Source organism: Trichosurus vulpecula, chromosome 6, assembly GCF_011100635.1.
Source record: "Trichosurus vulpecula isolate mTriVul1 chromosome 6, mTriVul1.pri, whole genome shotgun sequence".
Taxonomy (NCBI): domain Eukaryota; kingdom Metazoa; phylum Chordata; class Mammalia; order Diprotodontia; family Phalangeridae; genus Trichosurus; species Trichosurus vulpecula.
Window position 1 is genome coordinate 129,986,371 of NC_050578.1, and position 24,830 is coordinate 130,011,200.

General features: G+C 37.4%; 1 protein-coding gene across 1 annotated transcript in view; it reads left to right on the forward strand.

Annotated features, from left to right (window-relative positions):
* The first annotated feature begins 4,136 nt into the window (after window positions 1-4,136).
* TMPRSS11E (transmembrane serine protease 11E) overlaps window positions 4,137-24,830 on the forward strand; it is a 66,762-nt gene continuing 46,068 nt past the window's right edge. Inside the window, exon 1 of the mRNA XM_036764398.1 lies at window positions 4,137-4,288. Coding sequence (XP_036620293.1) covers window positions 4,137-4,288 — 152 coding nt within the window. The remainder of the gene's footprint in view (window positions 4,289-24,830) is intronic.

Here is a 24,830-nt window from a genome sequence, read left to right on the forward strand (position 1 = left end):
AAGTTAGTTCTTAAAAAGTACCTGTTGATTTGGACTGAATTAAGTTAAATCCTCTCTTTCCATCTATGACTTCAGGCTTGGTTAAGGAAAGATTCTGAATAATACAAGCAAACAAGCAAGCAACCTCTCTCCTCATGACCACGTACACAAACAATGAATGTCCTTCTTAAGGTCACTTATGGTCATAGCAACTGGGTGTATCATTTCTATGACCTTGTGTGGGAAGGACTTTGGGAACATGTTCAGGCTAACAAAAATATTTGTGGTCTGGCTGAATGTTTTTTCTAGTTATTTGGATGACTGACACAACCACCCAGCATCCCTCTAAGTCTACAGTGTACGTTCATCGAGCCACCTTGATCCAATTGAGTCTATGACCTGGAGATCAGAGGATCAGATTTGTCATTTCCTAAACAACAAGTGGGGGCAACAGCTTTAAGTTAGAAAGAAACAAACATTTCTACTCTAAGGTGTTTCTTTCAAATAGCACCAAGTTTCAAAGAGCTTCAAAAAGTTTCAAAGCTTTTTCATAGCAAAACCCCAAAGAAGAAGTGGATGTACCTGTGCACATGCACACACACACACACACATACACATACAAATGACATATAAAATAAATACCCCAATAAGCCACCAGTTCTTTTGTTTCTTTCCCCTATCTCCCTTTTTACTTCTCCTGTCACCTGAACTTCTCCTTCCCCAACAAAGACATCATAAGGAAGTGCAAAATATGGGGTGTGAAAGGCTTGTAGTCTGTTAAGAAAAAAAAAGGAACAGAGTTTCATCATCACTATTGGCCATATCACCATCTGGTTAACTACAATGTTTTCGTCAAGCTCACACGTTCCCTGAGCCCCTATATTCACTGGTTCGTACTTTGTAGTTTCATCTACATTCCTCTTGATCTTTCTAGATTTTCTTCTGCTGCATCTGTATCTTTAGAGCTCTATGTGTCTATAGGAACATAAATCCTCTGTCGTATAGCACAAAGAATATGTTGAAATTTGTAGGTTGAATGTTGATGAAGAAAGAAGCTACAGGCAATAAAGCTGAAATCCATCTAACAAGTCTCAACAAAGAGACCATCTGTCATCAGACTGACAGAATCATAAACCACACAATTGAAAAAAGATGTTTTTTTCCTTCTTTTTTTTTCTGAGTGAAAACCTTCTTGGTACAACCAGCTATTGACAAATAAGAAAGCCACAGTCAATACATATTTGGGGCTTGGATAACCTATAGGAAATCCAAGAAGAAAGCAATGTTAATTCAACCTCATTTATCTCTTTCATTGAGTGTATCAGGACTGCTGGGCTTTTAAGAAGCATAAATATAAAAGGAGTAAAAATCCCTAAACCTGGACCTATATCTGTATTTGTATACACGGAAGGTGCTGCATGTTCACATGCATGCATCAACAGAAGGCCTTGCAACCTAAGAGCAAGTACTGCTAAGTAGGTAGTGCTATTCTTTTGGGACATCTACAACTCCATTGCCAGGCTGCAGGTCTTATGGGTTGCTGTTAGAAACTGGTTTTAGTTACAGGTGGCCCCCAACCGAGTTCAATATGTCGATAGCCCTATGTCTGTATACACTTTTAATTTCTTCCAGTCAGACTTGCTATTAGTCTGTTAATTAAGTAGAAACATTGACAATAATTTTTAAAAGGTGATTTTCAGGAGTGTGTTACACACATATTTACACACATGCATGAATACATCATACCATATTTATGCATTTTTTGTCCCAGAAATAAGTCACAAAGTTATATGAAAAGGGATAGATATTCTCCCCTGTTGGGGCTTAGAATTTTTAAAACATTTTGAGCTGTTAGGAGGAAATAGGTAAGTATTCATGTTTTTCTTACCCCCAATACACTTAAAAGATAACACAGAATAGGAAATATCCATACAAAGGGGCCATTACTGAATCCACAACACCAGCTGAAGAAGCAGTGCTAGCTGTGTGACCTTAAGCAAGTCACCTTTCTGGGCCTCGGTTTCTATATTGTCAAAATTATTGGGTCATGTGAAATTTCCAACATTTCTCCCAAACTTATGGGTTTCCTTGTTTTTTTTTTTATTCAAGGAGTTTTTGACTTTAATTGCCCACCTCTAGAGAGTTCTTACAAAATGATATATACTCTCTCATTCCTTAATCTGCCTCACTAATAAGTCACACAGCCAATCACCACCACCTTGGCTAAGACCAGTCAGACTAGTTCCGTTTAAATTGCTAGTGACTTCTTTCCTTAATTTCATTTAGCTCACAAAGCTGTTGGTATAGCCTGGGATGCGAAGACTTGTCTATAGTTCTTGGGCACTCCTCAGGGCCTCTGTATTGCTTATCAAAGATGTACCGGTAAGTAAAATAACTCTTAGCTTCTTGGGCTTTAGTGATTTCTAGTTTAAAATAGGACAAATGATGCCACAGAAATACCTGACACACTAGCCTGCATGAGTATTAGAGAAAATATTTTCAGAAATCTCTCCTGAAATCATCTCAAAAAAGAGATTTCTGTGATTAAAGTCTTTCTTTTCAGATGGCCGGATTGTTTATTTCTGCAGACATCATTAACATACAAGTTTTGAAAAGGCATTTGAATGGTTACAAATGATAGTTGTGTAATGGAAATGATGGCTATTGTCTATTTTGCAGTAGAAAATGATTTTATCTTGTTGCTTTAAAAAAAAGCTGAAGTGCCTTTTATTTTCAAGCGTACCTATGAGAAATTAGATAGAATAAGTCTATTAGTGAGGTTACTTTTACTAATGTTTGCACTGTTGTAGCATAACTAATGTGCCATTTTAGAAAATTTAAAAGAAAATATATCAGACTGTAAACTTGATGCCAGAGACAGTCTCATTTTTGTATTTGTATGCCTGGCAACATAGCAGGAGCTTAATAAATGCACATTGATTTATTGGAGGTTAGGTTAATTCATCTTGATGACTAGGACTATCAGAGATCTACTACTGAACCCAAATAAATTCACTAGAAATGATTCATAGACTCAATGTAATGAACTGTTATGGCTTAGGTCCTTTTGACTTTAAAATCCAAGAAGACTGATGAGACCTGATTTGTTTCCCTCCTTCTACCCCATCTCCCCAAATTACAAACCGCAGTAAGACTTGAGTATGGTATTTTACATTCTGAAAGGAGCTAGTATCTTCAGGTTAAACATTTGTTTCCCTTGAGTTATATTTGTTGAGACTTTTATCAATTGGTTTTCTCTAGAAAGATAAGCCCACTACTCCAGAGGAATCATACAATAAATTTAGTACTGAAAGAGAGGTCAGAGGCAGTCTAGTCCAATCTCTCTGTTTTACAGGTAAGAAAACTAAGACCCAGGGAACTGAAATGACATCCTTAAGGTCACAAAGGTAGTGTCAGAAGTAGGATTTGAACCCAGATACTCAGACTCCTGAACCAATGCTTTTCCCATTGTACTAAGACCATTTACTAAAGAGGGAAAAGAGTGGAAAATGAAAATAAAAAAAAGCATATACTTTAATTCCCCCTAGCACTCCTTTCACCTTCCATTTCTTAATATTAATAATGAAAATATATGTATATGTAATTTAGAAATCTACTTAACTGTCAGGAAAATTCTCATAGTATATGGTGTGTTCTTCTCTTAATACATAGCATAAGATAAAAGATTTTGAGCTGGAAGGGACTTAAAAAGGCACACTCCCCTCAGTGTCTCCAAGTTGATTTCATCTTCAATCAGATTTTTCAAGGCTCCCTACCCATTTGTTGTTTTAGAAATCTGGATTCTTTTCAGCCTATGACTCTTTTGTGCTCCTCCCTCTATTGTCCTTATCTTCAAAGATCTTTTTGTTGGACTTAAGTGGTAGAGGAAGCCTCTCTCTAAGTTTCAAAACTAATGCCATATCTTGCCCACACCAGATCTGAAGAATGAAGTGTTTTACTTGGAATCAAAGGCTGGCAAGGTGGATGTGGGGTGGGTGGAGGAAGGTGAAGACCGGAATGAATAGACACCCTAGTTTTCCTGTTCTCAGAGGAGCATCCAAATGCAGAGTACAGTATTTTAGAATAAAATAAATGTACCTTTAAAGAAATGAAGGAATGAATACAGATTTGGAATGCCTTGAAGTACAGAAGTATGCATGAATTCACAAGTCAATGTGATAGATATTTTGGAGGGAGTGAGTGAGAAGGAATTGAATGCAGTTTTCAAGATTCATGAAGTAATAGTGCCAACAGGAAGTTATGCAAGAAAAAATCTTCAAGGTTTCAGTGGCAAGATAGAAGACAATAGGCAGACTAAATCCTGGGGAGTGAGGATGGAGTTGAAGTAGGTTTTGAGACGAAGTGAAGTACAAATTATGTCCTTTCCCTTAAACTTTTATTTTAATCCATGCTTACCCCGTCCCACCCTCCCCTGAAGCATAGGGAGGCAAATAAATACATTATTAAACCATAAAAGTAGAGAAAGTTTGCACATAGATAGGAGAGCAGGATGTAAAGAAATTGAAGGAATTGTTTATAGGGAGACAGCATAAAGGGATAGAAAGTGCTGGATTTAGTCAGAGGACCTGGGTTCAAATTCTGGTTCTGCCATTTACTACCTGGGTAATCTTGGGCACATCCTTTCACCTCTCTGGTCTCTTTCAGTTCTAAATTTATGATCTTATGAATTGTAGCCAGAGTGCATTTGGGAAGGGTAGGAGGCTATTCTGAGAAGACCTAGATAATTCACTATTCACCAACTAGAGATGAATGAAAGAAAAGGCATCAGCAGATTTGAATAGAAAGTTGAATGTTAATAGAATTACATGGAAGGGCTTAAGGCATTTCCAAATGGATAGGGCTTAGTGAAAAGGAAATCAAGGTAGATGGAGGGTGGTGATTTTACAACCTATTAAATTAAAATAGGTCAGTTTTTAAAAGAGGGCACTCTTTGCCTTATTTAAGCCAACAATCAAATCTTAATAGGAGATACTGCCTCTGCTCTCATCCTTCTTCCCTTCTTGACTATCTTCCTCTCTGAGTGAGGGCACAGTACTCATAGAGGCAACAGCATTTATAGTAATGCTAATTATAAAGGAAAGGATGATTTTAAAAGGGATGGGAAGCTAAAGGGAGGCTACAAGAACAATTTAGGGAGTTTAAGTGAAACCGGGAGGAGTAATCTGATGTACCTGCTAGAAGGTCATTTGTTTGCTAAGAAAACTTGGATACAGTAACCTGGATGAAAGAAACAAAGCTAAAGAGGATGCCTCCAGGAGTGACTCCTTGTGCAAAGGACATTGACAACCAGAGTCCTATTCTTGTGCAAGTTCACACAGGTTGGGAACCAACACATTTTAGAGTTGTAGTGGGCTGAAGAAAGAATAGGAGGTTAGACCTGAGAAATTTTGGCTGTAATTGAGGAGAGAGGGAAAACACACACATACATTGAACAAAATGTACTCACAAAGAAATATGTAGATAAGTACAAATTAATGAAATGAAATGATGCATAATTTGGCGAGGGGATGAATAGTTATCAGAGCTGGGATGTGGGTGGGCTCCTATAATTTTTTATTTCAATAGAATGGAAAAGTAGTATTCCAACATCTGAAAAAAATTCAATTGGTGGGAAGGGTCGAGAGACAGAAACTCTGGGATTCTCAGGGCACCTCCATTACTAATATTCTCAGGCATCCCCTATAGTAGGAGACCCCAGCACAAGTGGCACAGGTGAGAAGCAGTCATACCAGACAAAGGATTGGAGTGGGAGACAAAGACTAAGGATGTTCCCATGCCCCAAACACCTAGCCTACCAAAAGCAGATCCCTAGGTGAGGCAACATGAGGGGAGTTAATCCCCGCACTGGATCCAGGAAGCTGGGCATGAGGATAGGGGGGAATGCTTTTTTTCCATGGTGATCCTTTCTACTCAAGATTCTCCTATAGCTACCTAGGGCCACTGATCTTGAGGAGGAAGTGTAAAAACCATAGCAAGTATTTGTACACAAATATTTATAGCAATATGTACACAAATATTTATAGTAGCTTTTTTAGTGGTGGCAAAGAATTGGAAACTGAGGGGATGCCCATCAATTGGGGAATGGTTGAACAAGTGGTATATGATTGTGACAGAATAGTATTGTATTATAAGAAATGATGAACAGGATGCTTTCAGAAAAACCTGGGAAGACTTCCATGAACTGATACAAAGTGAAATGAGCAGAATCAGGAGAGCCTTGTACACAGTAACAATAGTATTGTACAGTGATCAATTGCGAATGACTTAGCTATTCTCAGCAATACAATGATCTAAGACAATTCAGAAAGTTTTGTGATAATAAATGTTATACACCTCCAGAAAAAGAACTGATAGGGTCTGAATACAGATTGTTGCATACTTTTTCTTTACTTTCTTTATTCCATAAGGAGGAGCACGAACCCCTCACATTGATGCTGCGTACAAAGTCCCAACATCCTTGTATTAGTTACAGCTTTGATTGGCAGCAAATTTTATTCTACTTTATATTATTCTGTTCTTTTTTTACTTTCCAATTAAGATTTTTTTCTCACTCTATCCCCTCCCTCCTTCCCAAATTTAAAGGAAAAACAAAACCTTTGTAGTAAGTATACATTCATTTGTTTCCTTATCACTTATTCTTCGATTTGCTTATAACTAATTTTTGTTTAAATGAAGATAACTTTAGTCAGTGGCTGGGTGAACTTTCTAGGTAAAGTCACAAACAATGACTTTGGAAGTACATATTTCAGTGGCCTCATCAAGTCTTCTAAAAATTTATTTCGATATATATTAAACACATGCACATATATCAACTTCATCTACTATTCATCTACTTTTCATCTACTATTTTAAGTTTAATTAAAATATACTGACTTTATCATTTTCTTATCTCAGCATTCCTCTGACATTTGTTATACTTGCATAATTCTAAGCAACTAGAAGACAGTGGCCTGAGCATGTTAGACTTTGAGTCAGGAAGATTTGAGTTCAACTCCGCTTCAGCCATTTCTTAACTGTGCCTCTGGGTCTCTTTTGGTCTTGGTTTCCCCCTCTATAAAATGAGGATAATAATATTACCTACCTCACTGAGTTGTGAAGAGCAAAAGATATAATATATGTAAAGTACTTTACAAATTTAAAAGTGAATATAAGTTTGATACAAGTTTAAAGTGAATATAAGCTTAATATAAGTTTAAGGTGAATATCTTATTCCAACGGAAAAAAAGAACCAATAGAAATTAAGGAAAGAAATAATAATCTTAAGTATACGGAGGAAGGCAAAAGAGTCAAACCAAAAGGAATATATAACACATCATTATTTAAGTTCTATTGACTAAACTTTCTTAACCACTTTTTAATCTAGAAAAAGTTATTTGTCTTTATATTATTTTATATTTTATTTCTTTCCATACTTAAAAAAGGAGGCCCAACAAATTCTTTAAAGAATATTTTTGTGTACCTATGGAGTCCACTAACATGTGTATTTCTCATTTCCTATTTTATAAAAAAAGTTTGTATTTTTAGAATATAATTTTAGATTCCAAATCTATATTTTAATATTGTCTTTTGAAAGGAATTTTTAATCACCTAAGATTATTCCTTAAAGAAGATGTTGGTGAGGTCATGGGAGTGATGTCACTCCAATGCCACCTGGCAAAGAGAATCCCTAGGGAGTTGGAAGAAGTATGAGTATAATTTAGTGTAAGCAGACAGGCTTGTCTCATATTAGTGTATTTTAATGATGTATCATTGATTACTATCCCATTTCAATGGGCCAGGTGTGAAATTTACAATACTTAAAGAAATACTTCTGTTCTAAATATTGAGGAATAGCAAAAAGACTAAATCAACCTCTCAATGAAAGCATCTACGTTTAGAGAGGAGAGGTTGGCACTCTAACATAATACAATCACTGTTGCTTAGCTCTTGCAAATGCCTATGCCAGGCGGAGGCACTTGTTTTCAAACAAGGACTCCTCATTCCCCATAATCATGTTTTATGCTTCAACAGTGACACTAATTAAAGATGGTTCTAACCCCCTGGATCACATGAGATAATATTTGTAAAATGCTTAGCACAGTACCTGGCACAGAATAGGCACTTATTAAATGGTTATTTCTTTCTCTTCTCTCCTTCCGCCGGAGGATCTGTTGCCCAGCCCAATGGAAGCAAGAAATTGGGTTGACTTAAAGTTCTAGTTGTGTTAACTTTGACTTACTTGAAGATAAAAGTTTGGAAAGTTTCCAATATTATACTCCCCATATAGTTTCTTATCCTGTTCCATACTTAAGCTATGCGCATTCATAAAATCATAGAAATTAGAGCTGTCAGGGATCTTGAAGGTCATTTAATCCACCATGCAAATATGGAACCTGAGGCTTCGAGGTGAAATGGTTTGTTCAAGGTTACAAAGGTAAGAAGCGTCAGAGCCAGGATTTGAATCCTCTGACCTTCTGATCTGTCTCTCTTTCCACTGTGCCTCCCTCATTCTCACCCAGAGAATTGTTGAGAAGTGTAAAAGTATTCTGAGTTCAGGTGTGAATTTTTTATCTTTGACTTTAGAAAGTAATGATACTGTAGATGTTGAGAATGAGGAAGAAAGCTGTTGTAACAATGCAGCATGTCAGACCCTATTTGTTAAAAATTCTCTGGGGATACAGCAGCAAAGTAACTAGGTGTGTGTGTGTGTGTGTGTGTGTGTGTGTGTGCATGTGTGTGTGCAATCAGGATTTTGCCCTAGGTCACTAAGGATAGCTGAATCTAGAAACATGCTTCCTCTTCATGAATTGGAAGGCTGTTGCCCCTGAGCATTGAAAGTCCTTTACTAGTCCTGTGTTTTTTAATGCCACCTCCACTCCTTTGACCAGTTCCCAGGTGGCCACATTACTATGGTATCCCTATTACCGACTGACTGCTTTCCTCTTCTTGTCACCTCCTGGGTACTAGGGAGTCAGAGCGCTCTGCCGTGTGGCATTGGCTAGTGATGGATGCCCAACTACTGCATTCATAGGGTAACTGGACCAGGAGTATGTTGGTAAATATTTAACAATAGGCTCTATGAAAAAAAAAACCCATTGCACAAAATACTTTTGACATTTTCTCCATTACTTTCTTAAGTCTATACAATTAACAAAATAAATCAAGCTCTGATTTATAGCATTTGCCAGTTGGGGAGGAATAAATATTCAACTGAAAAATTAATAAGCAGCTCTGGTGTGTTGGCATGAGCTGGCTCCAGAATATCCCTTACTATACCCTCCTCCAGAGCCCTCCAACAACTCAGCTTCAGAAACCTAGTTACATTTCTGCACAGCAGAAATTCTCTGTGTTTTTGTATAACCTCTGAGGCTTTTAGAATCATAAGTAATAATTAGCTCATACGGTATCACTCTTGGAGGAGTCCGAAGGAGCACAAGGTTTCATTATGTGTAACATTCTATCGTAACCAGGCAGATATTGTTATTTTTTGGAAATGTCGAAACCAAGATATGGAGGTGTTAAGTATTTTATCTTAAGAAACATTTAGGAGCAGAACTAAGGCTGGTATCCCTGTTTCCTGACTCCCAGTCAAGTTGTCTGACCATAAGCCTCTTCTATTTGACTGATTCAGATGTCTCATCTCACTGATTACTCTTTTTTCTTAATTTTGTCAGTAAGTAATTCTACGGCATTTATACTCCTCCTGAAAGGTCTTATTATGGTTCGTAGATAATCTTGACAATAGCCATCTGAAGAAAGCAAATAGCAGGGATTATTGTATCTATTTTATAGTCTAAGAGACTGATGTAACTAAAGATTAGGTCATTTGAATTCAGTCATGTGACTGAGTGAATAATTCATGTGTAGATATCAGTGGTAGAAATGAGTATATAAAACATCTTGCAATATTACAGAATGTTAGAGTTGGAAGAGACTGGAGAGGTCATCCAATTTTATACCCTCATTTTACAAATGAGGAACCAGAAGCCCTGAAAGGTTGTCCGTGGCCATGCAGCTGCTGAGTGACTGGTAGAGCTACCGCTCAAACTTCGATCTTAAATTTGAGTCCAGAGCTCCTTACTTTGTTTCTATCTCTGAGAAATCCAGTGCAACAAACCTTCATGAAGTGCCTACTGTGGCCAAGGTACAATGCTAACCTTGAGGATACAAAAGTGAAAAATGACTCAAGTTACCCTTGAAGTGATTATAATCTACTGGGGTGATACTACACATGCACAGGTAACTACACACAAGTGGGCAAGGGAGAAAATCTGGATAAAATGCTGCAGGACAGAGGACTTTTAACTTGGAGTTCATGTACTTAAATTATTAAATTATTTTTAAAAAATTATCATTTATTTATTTTTAGCATTCTTTTAAAACAATTTTTGAGTTCTAAATTCTCACCCTCTTTACAACCCTTCCCTCACCCTCTGAGAAGGCAAGCAATATGATATCAATTATATGTTTGAAGTCATGCAAAACATATTTCCATATTAGCCATGTTAGAAAAAAAGCAAGAAAAATGGGGCAGCTAGGTGGCGCAGTGAGTAGAACACCAGCCCTGGAGTCAGGAGGACTTGAGTTCAAATCTGGCCTCAGACACTTGACACATGTACTAGTTGTGTGACCTTGGGCACGTCACTTAACCCCAATTGCCCTGCCAAAAAACAACAAACAAACAAAAAAAAAAACCAAGAAAAAGCAAGAAAAATAAAGTGAGAGAATAGTCTTTCATCATTGCATTGTTTCACAGTTTATTATCTTTATAATATTGCTGTTTAATTTTTTGATAACTATATTTCAACATAATTAGTTTCCTTTGTAATTCTATATATTTTATCCTATGCATTAAAAATGCATTATGCTGAGAAGGGGTCCACAGGTTTCATCAGATTGTCAAAGGTGTCCATGATACAGAAAAAAATCTAAGAACTCTTGCTCTAGGGAAATTTGAGGAGGAAGAGAAGACTTTGATATCAACAAAAGTCTCAGAACAGAGCCTGGAAGACATAAAAACTTTAGCAGATAGAGATAAAGGGAAGCGTAGGTCCAGACTTGGGAAATAGACTCTGTGGTTGCATGGATGTAGGAGACTGAAGCCTATGTTTGGGGAAGATCTAAGTTGTCCAATTTGATTGGACCATACAATATGTGAAGGGGAATAACGTGAAAGAAATCTGGAAAAGTCACTTGAAGACAGATCGTGGAGAGCCCTGGCTCCTTTCCCTTGAACTCTCCTTTAACTCTTCTTTACATCTTCTAAAATGTTTCCTTCTTTTTAGTGCTAAATTTCTTGAAAATTACACTATGCCCCATTTCCTCTCCGTCAGCTTTCTCTCTAATCTCCTGTCCTTGTACTTTTATTCTCTCTAGCAATCACACCACTAAAAACTGTTTCCTCATATGGCTCCAATGACTTTGTATTTGCCAAAGTCAATGGTTTTTTCTTAGTGTCCGGCTTTTTGAGTGTCTTTGGAGTGTTTGACACTTGACCATGCCATCGTTTCTTAACTTCTGTGATACCAAGCTATTCTGATCCTACTCCTACAGATAGTGTGGCAGAGTGGAAAAACTCTTGGACTTGAGTGGGAAAGAAGAGGGATTTGTTAAGTGCTTACTGTCTGCCAAGCACCAAACTAAATACTGGGAATATAAATAGAAAAATCAAGACAATCTTTTTCTCAAGGTTCTCCTCTATTTTGTAGAGACAACACATAAAATAAAATTCAATTGTGGGGCAACAAGAGAGTCCTAGAAATTCTAAGGAAAAAGCAAAAGAGAAGATGGCAAGTTCTAGGTGTCTTGCCTCAGTGAGTTATGTGACAGCACCAGGGATTTGTAAAAGCATAGAAGCAGGCCAGAAGGCAAGTCTTAGAGAACCTTGGGATGCAATAGCGGGGGAGATAATTAAACCTCTGCTAAGCCTGGACATATCCACATCAAGACTGATATTTGGCCACATGATCCAATCAGGTAAAGAGAAGGACTTGGAGCCATGAAGACCTGTGTTCAAATCCTGACAACGGGTAGTGAATCATTTACCCTCTCAGTCTCAAACCAATCAACTCATGCCAGTAGATAAAATAGAAGACTATATCCTCATATTTAGGGAGGTCTTACCGGGCATGCCCTGGTAAATTCTTTCAATGAGTTTGTCAATGGGCATATCTACACCCTCAGTAAGAAGCCAGAATCAAAGTACTAAACAATTGCTTATAGGCTTCTCCACTTCTCAAGTCGACTATCAAACATCCCTGATCAACTCTCTACATGTAAATAAAGATAATAATACTGGTACTACCTACCTCACAGGGTTGTTGTGGGGAGGCATTCTGCAATACGCTATAGGCATATGAGTTATTGCTTCTTCTTTGTCTCCACAGGCTCTTCTTCAGTCCTGAATATACTCATTTCCTGTCTCTGTCTATGACCTTCTCTTTTCTCTCTATACTGAGTAATCTTATCCAGTCCCTTATTTCTCCAATACAGCCCTAATTGCCTTCTCAGACTCTAGTCTACATTTCCAACAACTTGTTGGACAACTCTACCTGAACATCCCGCAAGTACCACAAACTGAACATATCCCCCAACTTGTCAGCCTCTTCCCAAACAGAGCTCATCTTGTTTCTTTTATTTCTATTAATTGCACCACTGTCTTCAAAGACAGTCTTGGAATCTTGGTGTTCCTTTTGTCTCTTTTTCTCCTTAGACATTGCCTTGCTATCTCCAATCAGTTGCCAAGTCTAGTAGACCTAATTCCACAGTGTCTCTCATATTTGTTTTCTCCTTCACCTTCCTACTACTACTATCATCTTCATTTAAACCTCCAATTACTATCATGCTACCATACCATTTACTAGTTGCATGCTTTTGTTAAAGTCCTTTAACTTCTTTGAACCTCAATTTCCTCATCTGTAAAATGGATCAAGTTAAACCTATAGAATCTACCTCAAAGGGCATGCTGTGAAAGGTCAAAAGAGTTAATGTATGTAAAATGATTTTGTCATTTATTATTTTATCATTGACAAAACTAATTGATTATTCATATTACTACTACTACTTCTACTACTACTACTACTTCTACTACTACTACTATTTTTACTACTACTACTTCTACTACTACTTCTACTTTTACTACTACTTCTACTTCTATTACTACTTCTACTACTACTACTACTACTACTTCTACTATATCTACTACTACTACTTCTACTACTGCTACTACTTCTACTTCTACTACTACTACTACTACTACTACTGTTTCTACTACTACTTCTACTTCTACTACTACTATTACTATTTCTACTACTACTACTTCTACTACTACTACTTCTACTTCTACTACTATTACTATTACTACTACTGTTTCTACTACTACTACTACTTCTACTTCTACTACTACTTCTACTTTTACTACTACCACTACTACTACTACTACCACTTCTACTTTTACTACTACTACTTCTACTACTACTTCTACTTTTACTACTACTTCTACTTCTACTACTACTTCTACTACTACTACTACTTCTACTACTACTATTTCTACTACTACTACTTCTACTACTACTGCTACCACTACTACCACTACTACTACTACTACTATTACTACTAGTGTTTCTACTACTACTACTTCTACTACTACTATTTCTACTACTACTACTTCTACTACTACTGCTACCACTACTACCACTACTACTACTACTACTACTATTACTACTAGTGTTTCTACTACTACTACTTCTACTACTACTACTTCTACTATTTCTACTACTACTACTTCTACTTCTACTACTACTATTACTACTAGTGTTTCTACTACTACTACTTCTACTACTACTATTACTATTTCTACTACTACTACTACTACTTCTACTACTACTACTATTACTACTACTGTTTCTACTACTACTACTACTCTTACTACTACTGTTTCTACTACTACTTCTACTTTTACTACTACTACTACTAGTACCACTACTACTAGTACTACTGCTACTACTATTACTACCATTTCTACTACTACTATTTCTACTACTACTTCTACTTCTACTACTACTACTATTACTTCTATTGTTTCTACTACTACTACTTCTACTACTATTTCTACTACTACTACTTCTACTACTACCTCTACTACTACTTCTACTACTACTATTTCTACTACTACTATTTCTACTACTACTACTTCTACTACTACTGCTACCACTACTACTACTACTACTATTACTACTAGTGTTTCTACTACTACTACTTCTACTACTACTATTTCTACTACTACTACTTCTACTTCTACTACTATTACTACTAGTGTTTCTACTACTACTACTTCTACTACTACTATTACTATTTCTACTACTTCTACTACTACTACTTCTACTTCTACTACTACTATTACTACTAGTGTTTCTACTACTACTACTTCTACTACTACTACTTCTACTACTACTATTTCTACTACTACTACTTCTACTTCTACTACTATTACTACTAGTGTTTCTACTACTACTACTTCTACTACTACTATTTCTACTACTACTACTTCTACTACTACCTCTACTACTACTTCTACTACTACTATTTCTACTACTACTACTTCTACTTTTACTACTACTACTACTAGTACCACTACTACTAGTACTACTGCTACTACTATTACTACCATTTCTACTACTACTATTTCTACTACTACTTCTACTTCTACTACTACTACTATTACTTCTATTGTTTCTACTACTACTACTCTTACTACTACTGTTTCTACTACTACTTCTACTTTTACTACTACTACTACTAGTACCACTACTACTAGTACTACTGCTACTACTATTACTACCATTTCTACTACTACTATTTCTACTACTACTTCTACTTCTACTACTACTACTATTACTTCTATTGTTTCTACTACTACTACTTCTACTACTACTATTTCTACTACTACTACTACTTCTACTACTACTACTACTACTCTTACTACTACTGTTTCTACTATTACTTCTACTTTTACTACTACTACTACTAGTACCACTACTACTAGTACTACTGCTACTACTATTACTACCATTTCTACTACTACTATTTCTACTACTACTTCTACTTCTACTACTACTACTATTACTTCTATTGTTTCTACTACTACTACTCTTACTACTACTGTTTCTACTACTACTTCTACTTTTACTACTACTACTACTAGTACCACTACTACTAGTACTACTGCTACTACTATTACTACCATTTCTACTACTACTATTTCTACTACTACTTCTACTTCTACTACTACTACTATTACTTCTATTGTTTCTACTACTACTACTTCTACTACTACTATTTCTACTACTACTACTTCTACTACTACCTCTACTACTACTTCTACTACTACTATTTCTACTACTACTACTTCTACTTTTACTACTACTACTACTAGTACCACTACTACTAGTACTACTGCTACTACTATTACTACCATTTCTACTACTACTATTTCTACTACTACTTCTACTTCTACTACTACTACTATTACTTCTATTGTTTCTACTACTACTACTCTTACTACTACTGTTTCTACTACTACTTCTACTTTTACTACTACTACTACTAGTACCACTACTACTAGTACTACTGCTACTACTATTACTACCATTTCTACTACTACTATTTCTACTACTACTTCTACTTCTACTACTACTACTATTACTTCTATTGTTTCTACTACTACTACTTCTACTACTACTATTTCTACTACTACTACTACTTCTACTACTACTACTACTACTCTTACTACTACTGTTTCTACTACTACTTCTACTTTTACTACTACTACTAGTACCACTACTACTAGTACTACTGCTACTACTATTACTACCATTTCTACTACTACTATTTCTACTACTACTACTACTTCTACTACTACTACTACTACTCTTACTACTACTGTTTCTACTATTACTTCTACTTTTACTACTACTACTACTAGTACCACTACTACTAGTACTACTGCTACTACTATTACTACCATTTCTACTACTACTATTTCTACTACTACTTCTACTTCTACTACTACTACTATTACTTCTATTGTTTCTACTACTACTACTTCTACTACTACTATTTCTACTACTACCACTTCTACTACTACCTCTACTACTACTTCTACTACTACTATTTCTACTACTACTACTTCTACTTTTACTACTACTTCTACTACTACTACTACTTCTACTACTGCTTCTACTTTTACTACTACTTCTACTACTACTACTACTTCTACTACTGCTTCTACTTTTACTACTACTTCTACTACTACTACTACTACTACTACTTCTACTACTACTACTACTATTTCTACTACTACTTCTACTACTACTATTTCTACTACTACTACTACTTCTACTAATACCACTACTAGTACTAGTACTAGTACTACTACTAGTACCACTACTACTAGTGCTACTACTGCTACTACTGCTACTACTACTACAAATAATTGGCAGTGTGGTATACTGGTTAGAAAGCTGTCCTTGGACTCAGAAGGACCTAGGCTGAAGTTCTTCCCCTGATACCTACAGCCATGTGAGGCTAGGCAGGACTCTTAAATTGTCAGTGTTCTGAAATCACTCTCTACCAGGGGTGGGTGTTCTGTAGCCTTGATGCCACATGTGGCCCTCTACACAGGTTCCCCACCTGCATCTAAACTACAGCTTTAAGTCTTTCCTCTCTCTGTGCCTTTGTTGATGCTTTTGTCTTTTTTCTGGAATGACCTTCTTTGTCCCTCTCCATTTGTCAAAAATCTTTTTTTCCTTCTAAGCTCAGCTCTAACGTGACTTCCTTTCTGGATATCCCCAGCTGGGTGTTTTCTCCTGCCTCTGAATCTCCCGCAGGGCTACGTCTCCCTTTTGGAGCTTAGGCTGGGGTTCTTTCTCCTCTACGCAGGCACATGATTGCCGGCTCCTTGAATCTTGGTCTTTTTCATCTTTGCTCCTCGTTCTTTGCTTACCACAGAACCTTGCCTATAGAAAGCGTTTTATAAATATGTGTTGAATTGACTTGACTTGCCTGTCCCCTGAGCTAGTACTTATCAAGCAGCAGATTCCAACTATCCAGGACACTGACTAATGATGATTACTGTAATAATAATAATTACAAACTTGTATAAAAGCACACAGTGGTTTTTATTAGGCATTATTGCATAACAAAATTCTATGAGGTAGATCAGCATAACTATTAAAAGAGAGGTCAAGTATAGTGGAAAAAGCACAGGGACCAGGGGACCTGTCCTGGTTGTGTAGCAATGCCCCTGAATTACGGCAAATTACAACCTCCCAGTCTCAGTTTTCCTACTTGTAAAATGGGAATAATTAACCTGTTCTACTTTATAACTCACAGAGATATAGCCAAGACTAATTGATAAGTATAAGTAAAGCACTTTGAACATGTCATAAAAATTATAAAATACACTCAAGCTCTCATTAAGTAATTTGGTCCACATTCCACAGGGCAAAGTGGGGTTTGAGGTCTCACATACCAGCATTCTAGCTTGTTGCTTTAAACCATATACCACATGGCTGACAATTAATTTTCTGCAGAGGTCTCAGCCTAAGTGTTGGTACAGAGTTGATTGGGTAATAACTGCTGAGATCATCCCTTGGCAGAAACCACAAGAAATGCAGCAAATATAACGCCTCCCTTCTCAAGCCTTTTTTTTTCTCAGAGGAAACTATTTAAGAAAAGCCTTGATGACAGCTGATTTGCCCCCAATTATTTTTTCACAATCTTTCCATCTTCTTTTACTCTTGGAAACTTAGGCCTTTCCAGAGGATACTGCTCCCTGTCCACCCTTCCCAGTGCAGCGTGCTTCTGATCTTTTATTTCTTGTGACATGTCGGCTACTAAAAAATTATTCTGAGAAGAGGTCTACAGGCAACCAGAGGGGCCACTGGCACAAAAAAGATTAAGAGCCCCTGATCTAATTCAGCGTCTCCCCTTACACTTGGGATTACACGAGAATCTCAAAATTTATGTTGAGATATTCTCAAGCCCCCTGCTCTCATAGTTTATTAACCTCCTAAAGTTCTGTGACCTATGCCTCTCAATTGTTAGTACAGTCTCTTCACTTTCTGCCTTACTCCTACTTCCTTCAATCTCTGTTTATTTGGATACCTGTTCTGTCCTTTCAGGAGAATGTAAACTGTCTGAAAGAAGAGGCTTTTTTTGTTTTGTCTTTGTGCTTCAAGCACTTAACAAAGTGCTCAAGCCTTAAAGTTTTGGTTCAGACTGATTTCATCAAGTGGAGATCTGTAGGTGTGAAAACTCCCTTCATCATGTGGATTTGTAATTTGAGCTCTCACTTGCACTCTTAGTGAATTGCCTGGAGTGCTGACATTAAGAGAGTAGCTCACATTTGCAAGGCTAGTATGTGCCAGAAGAGACCTAAACTGAGTCTGACTTCAAAGGCTGCCCACTAGACACTAGGCCAAACTGTCTGGCAAGTAATCACTACTATAATTTTAAAATTTATCGATAGAAACAACGAAATAATTGAGAGCCTTGCATATAATAAACCCCCAATAAAAACTGAATTTATTGTCGAATTGAATTAGTAAAAGGAAAAAAAATGTAAGTATATGCAAACCTCTTTAATTTGGATTCACTGGAATTAAGTCTTGGCCTTTTCTCAACCTGCATCCTTCTTGACCCCTCTGCAGCCTCTGACACTATCGATCACCCTCTTCTCAATAACCTCATCTCTCCAGATTTTCACTTCTCTCTTCTGGTTTTTTGGCCTACTTGTCTGGCCACTACTCCATCTCCTTTGCTGGATCTTTATCCATGTCATGACTTCTAACTGTGATGGGACTCGCAACTCCTGGGTTGTCTTCTCTTCTCCTTCTATCCAATTTCATTTGGTGATCTCATCAGTTCCCGTGCTTTCAATCATAATTTCTCAAATGACTCTCAGACTTAAGCTAGTCTTGAATCTTTGACTGCCTATTGGACATTTGGAAGTATATGTCCCATAGATATCTGAAATTTGGCATGTCCAAAACTAAATTCATTATGCCCTCAAACCCTTTCATCTTCTTAACTTCCCTAATATTATTGAGGGTACCACTACCCTCTTCATTACCCAGACTCAGACAAGGTATCTTTCTTGTCTCTGCATTCTTTCTCTTCCCCCATATCCAATTAGTTATCAAGTCTTGTTATTTCTCTGGTCATAACATCCCTTGTATATAACCCCTTCTTTCTACTCACAAAGTGCAATCCTGGTATAGGTCCTCATCGCCTTATACCCGGTCTATTGCAATAGCCGGTTGGTTACTCTCTCTGCCTCAAGTCTCTCCCCACTCCAATCTATCTTCCACATAGTTGTCCCATTGGTGTTCCAAAAACACAAGTCTGACCACATCACTCCCTTTTCAATAAATTCCAGTGACTCCATATTAACTCTAGGATAAAATATAAAATCCTCTGTTTGGCTTTCAAAGCCCCTTATTACCCTCCCTTTCCTACCTTTCTAGTCTTCTTATACCTTACTACTCTCAATGTATTCTGTGATCCAATGGTGCAGGCCTCCTTGCTGTTCCTCACACCAGACACTCCATCACCTGATTCAGAATATTTTTGTTGGCTGTCTCCTATTCTGGAACATTATCCCTCCTCATCTATGCCTCCTGGCTTTCCTGGCTTCCTTCAGGTCTCAGCTCAAGTCCCACCTTTGGCAAGAAGCCTTTTCTGATCCCTATTAATATGACTGCTTTCTCTCAGTGACTAGCTCCAATTGTATATGTATGTGTATGTATGTATATATGAATCTTGTTTGTGCAGAGTTATTTATATGTTGTCTCCCCCCATTAGACTGTGAGCTCCTTGAGAGCAGGGACTGTTTTTGCTTTACTTTTTAGCTCCAGCACTTAGTACGGTGACTGGCACATACTAGGTCCTTTAGAAAGGTGTGTTGACTAAACAAGTAGTCCGAATGATATATTATTTTAAGAATAAATATTATGTTATTCCTTTTATATAATAAAATTCCTATGTGTGGCATACCAATTTACAGTTTACAAAGTACATTCTTTATAATAATCCTGTGAAGTAGATGTCACAGATAGTATTATCCCCATTTTCATGGGTGAGAAATTGTGGCCTAAAAAGTACAGTGACTTGCTGAAAGTGCCAGAGATAGGACTTGAATCCAGATCTTTGGATTCTAAGGTCAGTGTTTTTTTCATTATGGGATACTCCCTCTTACATACTTAACTATTCTACAAAGCTAACAAAAGAGGCAGCTTGTTAACCTTCAAGTCAGAAAGAAAGGTTCAAGTCTTGTCGGTGACAAATATTTACTTCTCTCGGCATAGGTGGCTCTAAGTCTTGGAACCATTTCTGGCAATGGTCTTAGAAAAGATGTGTTTAACAAATAGGTAAAAATAAGTTGTTGATCTTTTTAGCAAATCGTATGCTACTGCCCCTTCCCCTTCATAATATTAATTTGTTTAGTCACCCTTCCAAGCTCTTTTTTCCCCTCCATAAAGAGTAGATGAATAAATGAGTCCAGCCTTAAATTCCATTCTCTATGCTCAGCTCTGGCCTCTGTCTGTACTCAGCTCCAGGGATGAACTAGAGCCAGCTCCCAAAACCAATTGTTAAATTGTCAGTGGGAGCATTTGTACCTTGGAAATTGATAAATACTGCAAACAAGGCTTGATTTATTGTTTTGTTGATGGTAAGTTTTAAGAAAGTGTTGGAAAAAACGTTAATAATGCAGATTAAACTGAAAAGTGTGTTGACCTGATTATTTTTTTCTTCACCTCAGAGAATGAACTGAGCAAGAGTGTCCTGAAAAATGCTTTTCAGGACACTCCTGCTCAGATCTCTCCTCTGATAGATCTGTAGGTTCTCTTTTTTTTCCCTTTCTTAAGACCAAGGCTGGGTCAGCAAACATTTGTTAAGGGTCTACTACATGTCAGGCACTGTGCTAAATGTGGAGGATACAAAGAAATGCAAAAACACTCACTGCTCTCAGCTCACAATCTAATGGAGGAACTCACAGTCTAACGGATGTCTATCAATGGAGCACACAGATTATATATTCATTATTCCTCACCCTTGCTACATGACCTACCCATGTCTTTTTCTCATTCTATATTCCCAAATGAATACATCAAGCTGTACTTAATACATATTATGTACAAGGCATTATACTAGGTACTAGAGAGACAAAGAAAACAAAAAGAGTCTATTCTTCCCAGGAGTCAGCAGATGTAACATGTAAATGGACAAGTATCTACATCATGGTTTGAGACAAAGAAGGAACTAAAAACTAAGAGAACCAGGAAAGGATTTCCTTGTTCTAATGAAGCTAGAGATTTTAAGGGCTGGAGGTGAGAAAACTGAAATTCAGGCTTAGGAGACAACCTATGAAATTTGCCTAGGCAAGTTTGGGTGAAATATATAAGGCTTGAAGGATAATAATGTGAAATAAGTCTGGAAAGGACAGGATAGGGCTAGGCTGTGATGGGCTTTAGAATCTAAGGTTAAAAGTTTATATTTTAAAATATTATACTCCATAGGTAGCCATTGTAGGGTCTTGAGAAGAAGAGTGGAATGTTTTAAGATTATTCTGGCAATAGTGTTTAATTGGGACAATTGTAATAGTACAGGTAGGAGGAGATGAGGGTGTGAACTAGATGGTGGTTTATGGGTTGAGAAAAAAACAAGTGTTGAAATACATTATTGAGGTATAATCAGCAAGCTTTGGCACTTGATTGGCTATAGAATGTGAGAGAGAGGGAAGATTGAGAATGGTCCTGCCATTTTAAACTTGGGTGACTGGTTGGATGGTGGTGCCCTTAATAGAAAAAAAACAAAGTTTGGAGGAAAGGCAGTTCTGAGAGCAAGAGAATAAGTTCAGTTTTGAGTATGTGGAGTAGGGAGGTCAGAAGCCAGATTACAAGCAGTTGAGAAGTTAATGGGAAGTAAGGATGTGATGGTAGTGAGTAGAGATGGCTTCTTTTAGGAATTTGCCTATGAAAGGGAAGAGAGCAACAGTAAATGACAATACCCTTTTTGCCATTTCTCCTTTGAAGTTCTTTATTGGTAATGTTTTACAGGCTACTTGTGTACTTATACTCTCTGTTGCCCTTTGGATGACCTGCAATTTTAATTCGTTGGAGAATGTGATATATTATTACTCATTGTAATATGGCATCACCAGAAAAATATTGACAGGCCTTTATTTTAGGGAGGAGTTTGGGATCATTAAGAGTACTGCACAATTTTACAAATACAATCTAGCCTGCTTTCTTTCTCCTATTTAATTTTAGACCCATTTCATTGTCCATTTGCAATGTCTGTCTATGTGCAGTGATGTACAAGCTCTATGGGTTGTTCAATCTACTACCTACCATAGTCTGAACTAGAGGTCATTCTTAGCTCTTGAGACTTATAAAAACAGATAGTGGGCTTAATTTAGCTCATGGACTATGGTTTGCCAATCTCTGGTCTGGACAGTAGGCTTCAAGTAAGAAAGACTTGGGTTCAAATCCTGTCTCAGACATTTGCTAGTTGTGTGACTCTGAGCAAGTCATTCAACCTCTCAACCTCAGTGTCCTCATCTATATGATGAGGAAGCTAGACTAGATGGTCTCCAAATTTGCTTCTGGGTTGAAATCTATGATTCTATGATCCACTTAGTTTTTCCTCTGTGGCTAGTTAGGCCAAATACTTATGAGTGATTATGCATCTCATTGAAGGGGTAGTATCCCATAGCAGATGGCAAACTGACCTTTGAACCAGAAAGAACCGGGTTTATGCTTCTCCTCTGACATGAGTTGCATGACCATGGTGAAATCACCTAACCTCTCCTTGCTTTTGACAACTCTCTAAGACTAAATGTTGCAAAGAAGGTGCCACCCTATATTGTTAGAGAAAGTTTTCTCATTTAGGGATTCCCAACACAAATAAAATTATAGATCTGGTACCTATCTCTTAGAAATGTCACTTAGGAGGTTCTGCAGTGTTCTAGGCTTTGATGTAGTCAGCACAATGCCATTTGCAAACTAAAGGAAGGATTAATTTTTTGAGCATAAATGCATACTATATTGCTTTATAAACTCCTTCACTCCTCTCCTCTACAATCTTCTTTCTTAGATTTTAAGGTCCTAGAAGGTAGAGGCTATGTATATTAAATGCATGTTTCTGAGCACATGGATAGGAGCTTAATGAAGAGCTTTGCTGATAACATATACCCCAGATCACAGACATTCCTTGACTATTATGGTGCCATTAATATTTTCACAACACTTTACTCTTTGAGCTCAAAGAGGCAGTGATATACCATCTTCAGAATGTCTTTTTAAAAGCAAGTGAAATAGGAAATTATTGCTTACATTGTTTTAGATGGCTAAATAAAGGCATAGGGCAGATAAATGGCACCGTGGTTAGAGTGCTGAGCCTAGAGTCAGGGAGACTCATCTTCCTGAGTTCAAATCTGACCTCAGACACTTACTAGCTGTGTGACCCTGGGGAAGTCACTTAACCCTGTTTTTCTCAGTTCCTCATCTGTAAAAATGAGCTGGAGAAGAAAATGGCAAAGCATTCAAGTATCTTTGCCAAGAAAACTCCAAATGGGTAACGAAAAGTGAGAGACAATTGACAAATGACTGACATTCGTTTAGGAATATTTCATATTCCTAAGGCACAGTTCCAACCATGTCACTTCCTAGTTTAAGAAACTCCAGGAACTCTCTCTGCTTGCCTGTATCCCAAAATTTAAACTCTTCTGTTTTGTTTTTAAAGTTCTTCCCAATAGGACTCCTACCTGCTTTTCCAGACTTATTCAGATTCTTCTTCTTGACGGGTTGCATATTTAGCAGCAGTTCACCATGGCCAAAGTGCATTCCATCTTGTATCTTGGGCACTGTCTCTAAAATTCCTAGAATGCACTTTCTTTTTATCTCTGACTGTTAGATCCTAGATCCTAGATCCCTGAATCCCTTGAAAGCAAAGCCCAAGTACCATGCCCTATTAGAAGCTCATCTTGGTCTACCCAGGTGATAGTGTCCCCTATTACTTTGTAGATGCTTTCTTTTTGATCTTATATATGAAATTCCTTTTTGTATGAGAGAGAGACAAAAAAAGAGACAGAGAGATACAGAGTGAAACAAAAAGAGAGACAGAGAGGGAGACAAAGAGACAGTGAGAGACAGACAGAAAGACAGAGAGAGACAGAAAGACAGAGACAGAGAGAGTCAGAGGGAGACAGAGAGACAGACAGAGAGACAGATAGGCAGACACACACACACACAGAGAGAGAGAGAGAGAGAGAGAGAGAGAGAGAGAGAGAGAGAGAGAGAGAGAGAGAAAGAGAGAGAGAGAGACAGAGAGCCAGAAAGACAGAGAAACAGACAGACAGAGACAGAGAGAGAGCCAGAGAGCCAGAGAGACTTCAATATAGGCTTACAATTAAACCTAAATCTATTAGTCCAAGAATTCACCTTTGTTCTTCCCTATAGTGAGATCCACTTATTTATAACAAACACTTGCTCAAAATGCAATAAAACAGCTTGCTTTATCTGTAGCAAAAGATATTACAAAAATAATGACAGCAAATAAACATGATTTAGAGAGGGCACGAAGCTCCTGAGCTACCAATTCCCCAGGCAACAGTGAAGCAGAGGAAGGGGAGGGAGCAGATGGAGATAAACTCACTAGGTCGTATAATGGCAGCAAATTCTGTTCAGGTGGATCTCTCCTTAAGAGGGTTGGTCAACCAGAAAAGACCTCAGCTGTTCATCATTATGTTCAGTTTGGGGCAGCAGCACCTTTCCATTGCAATTGGCTGG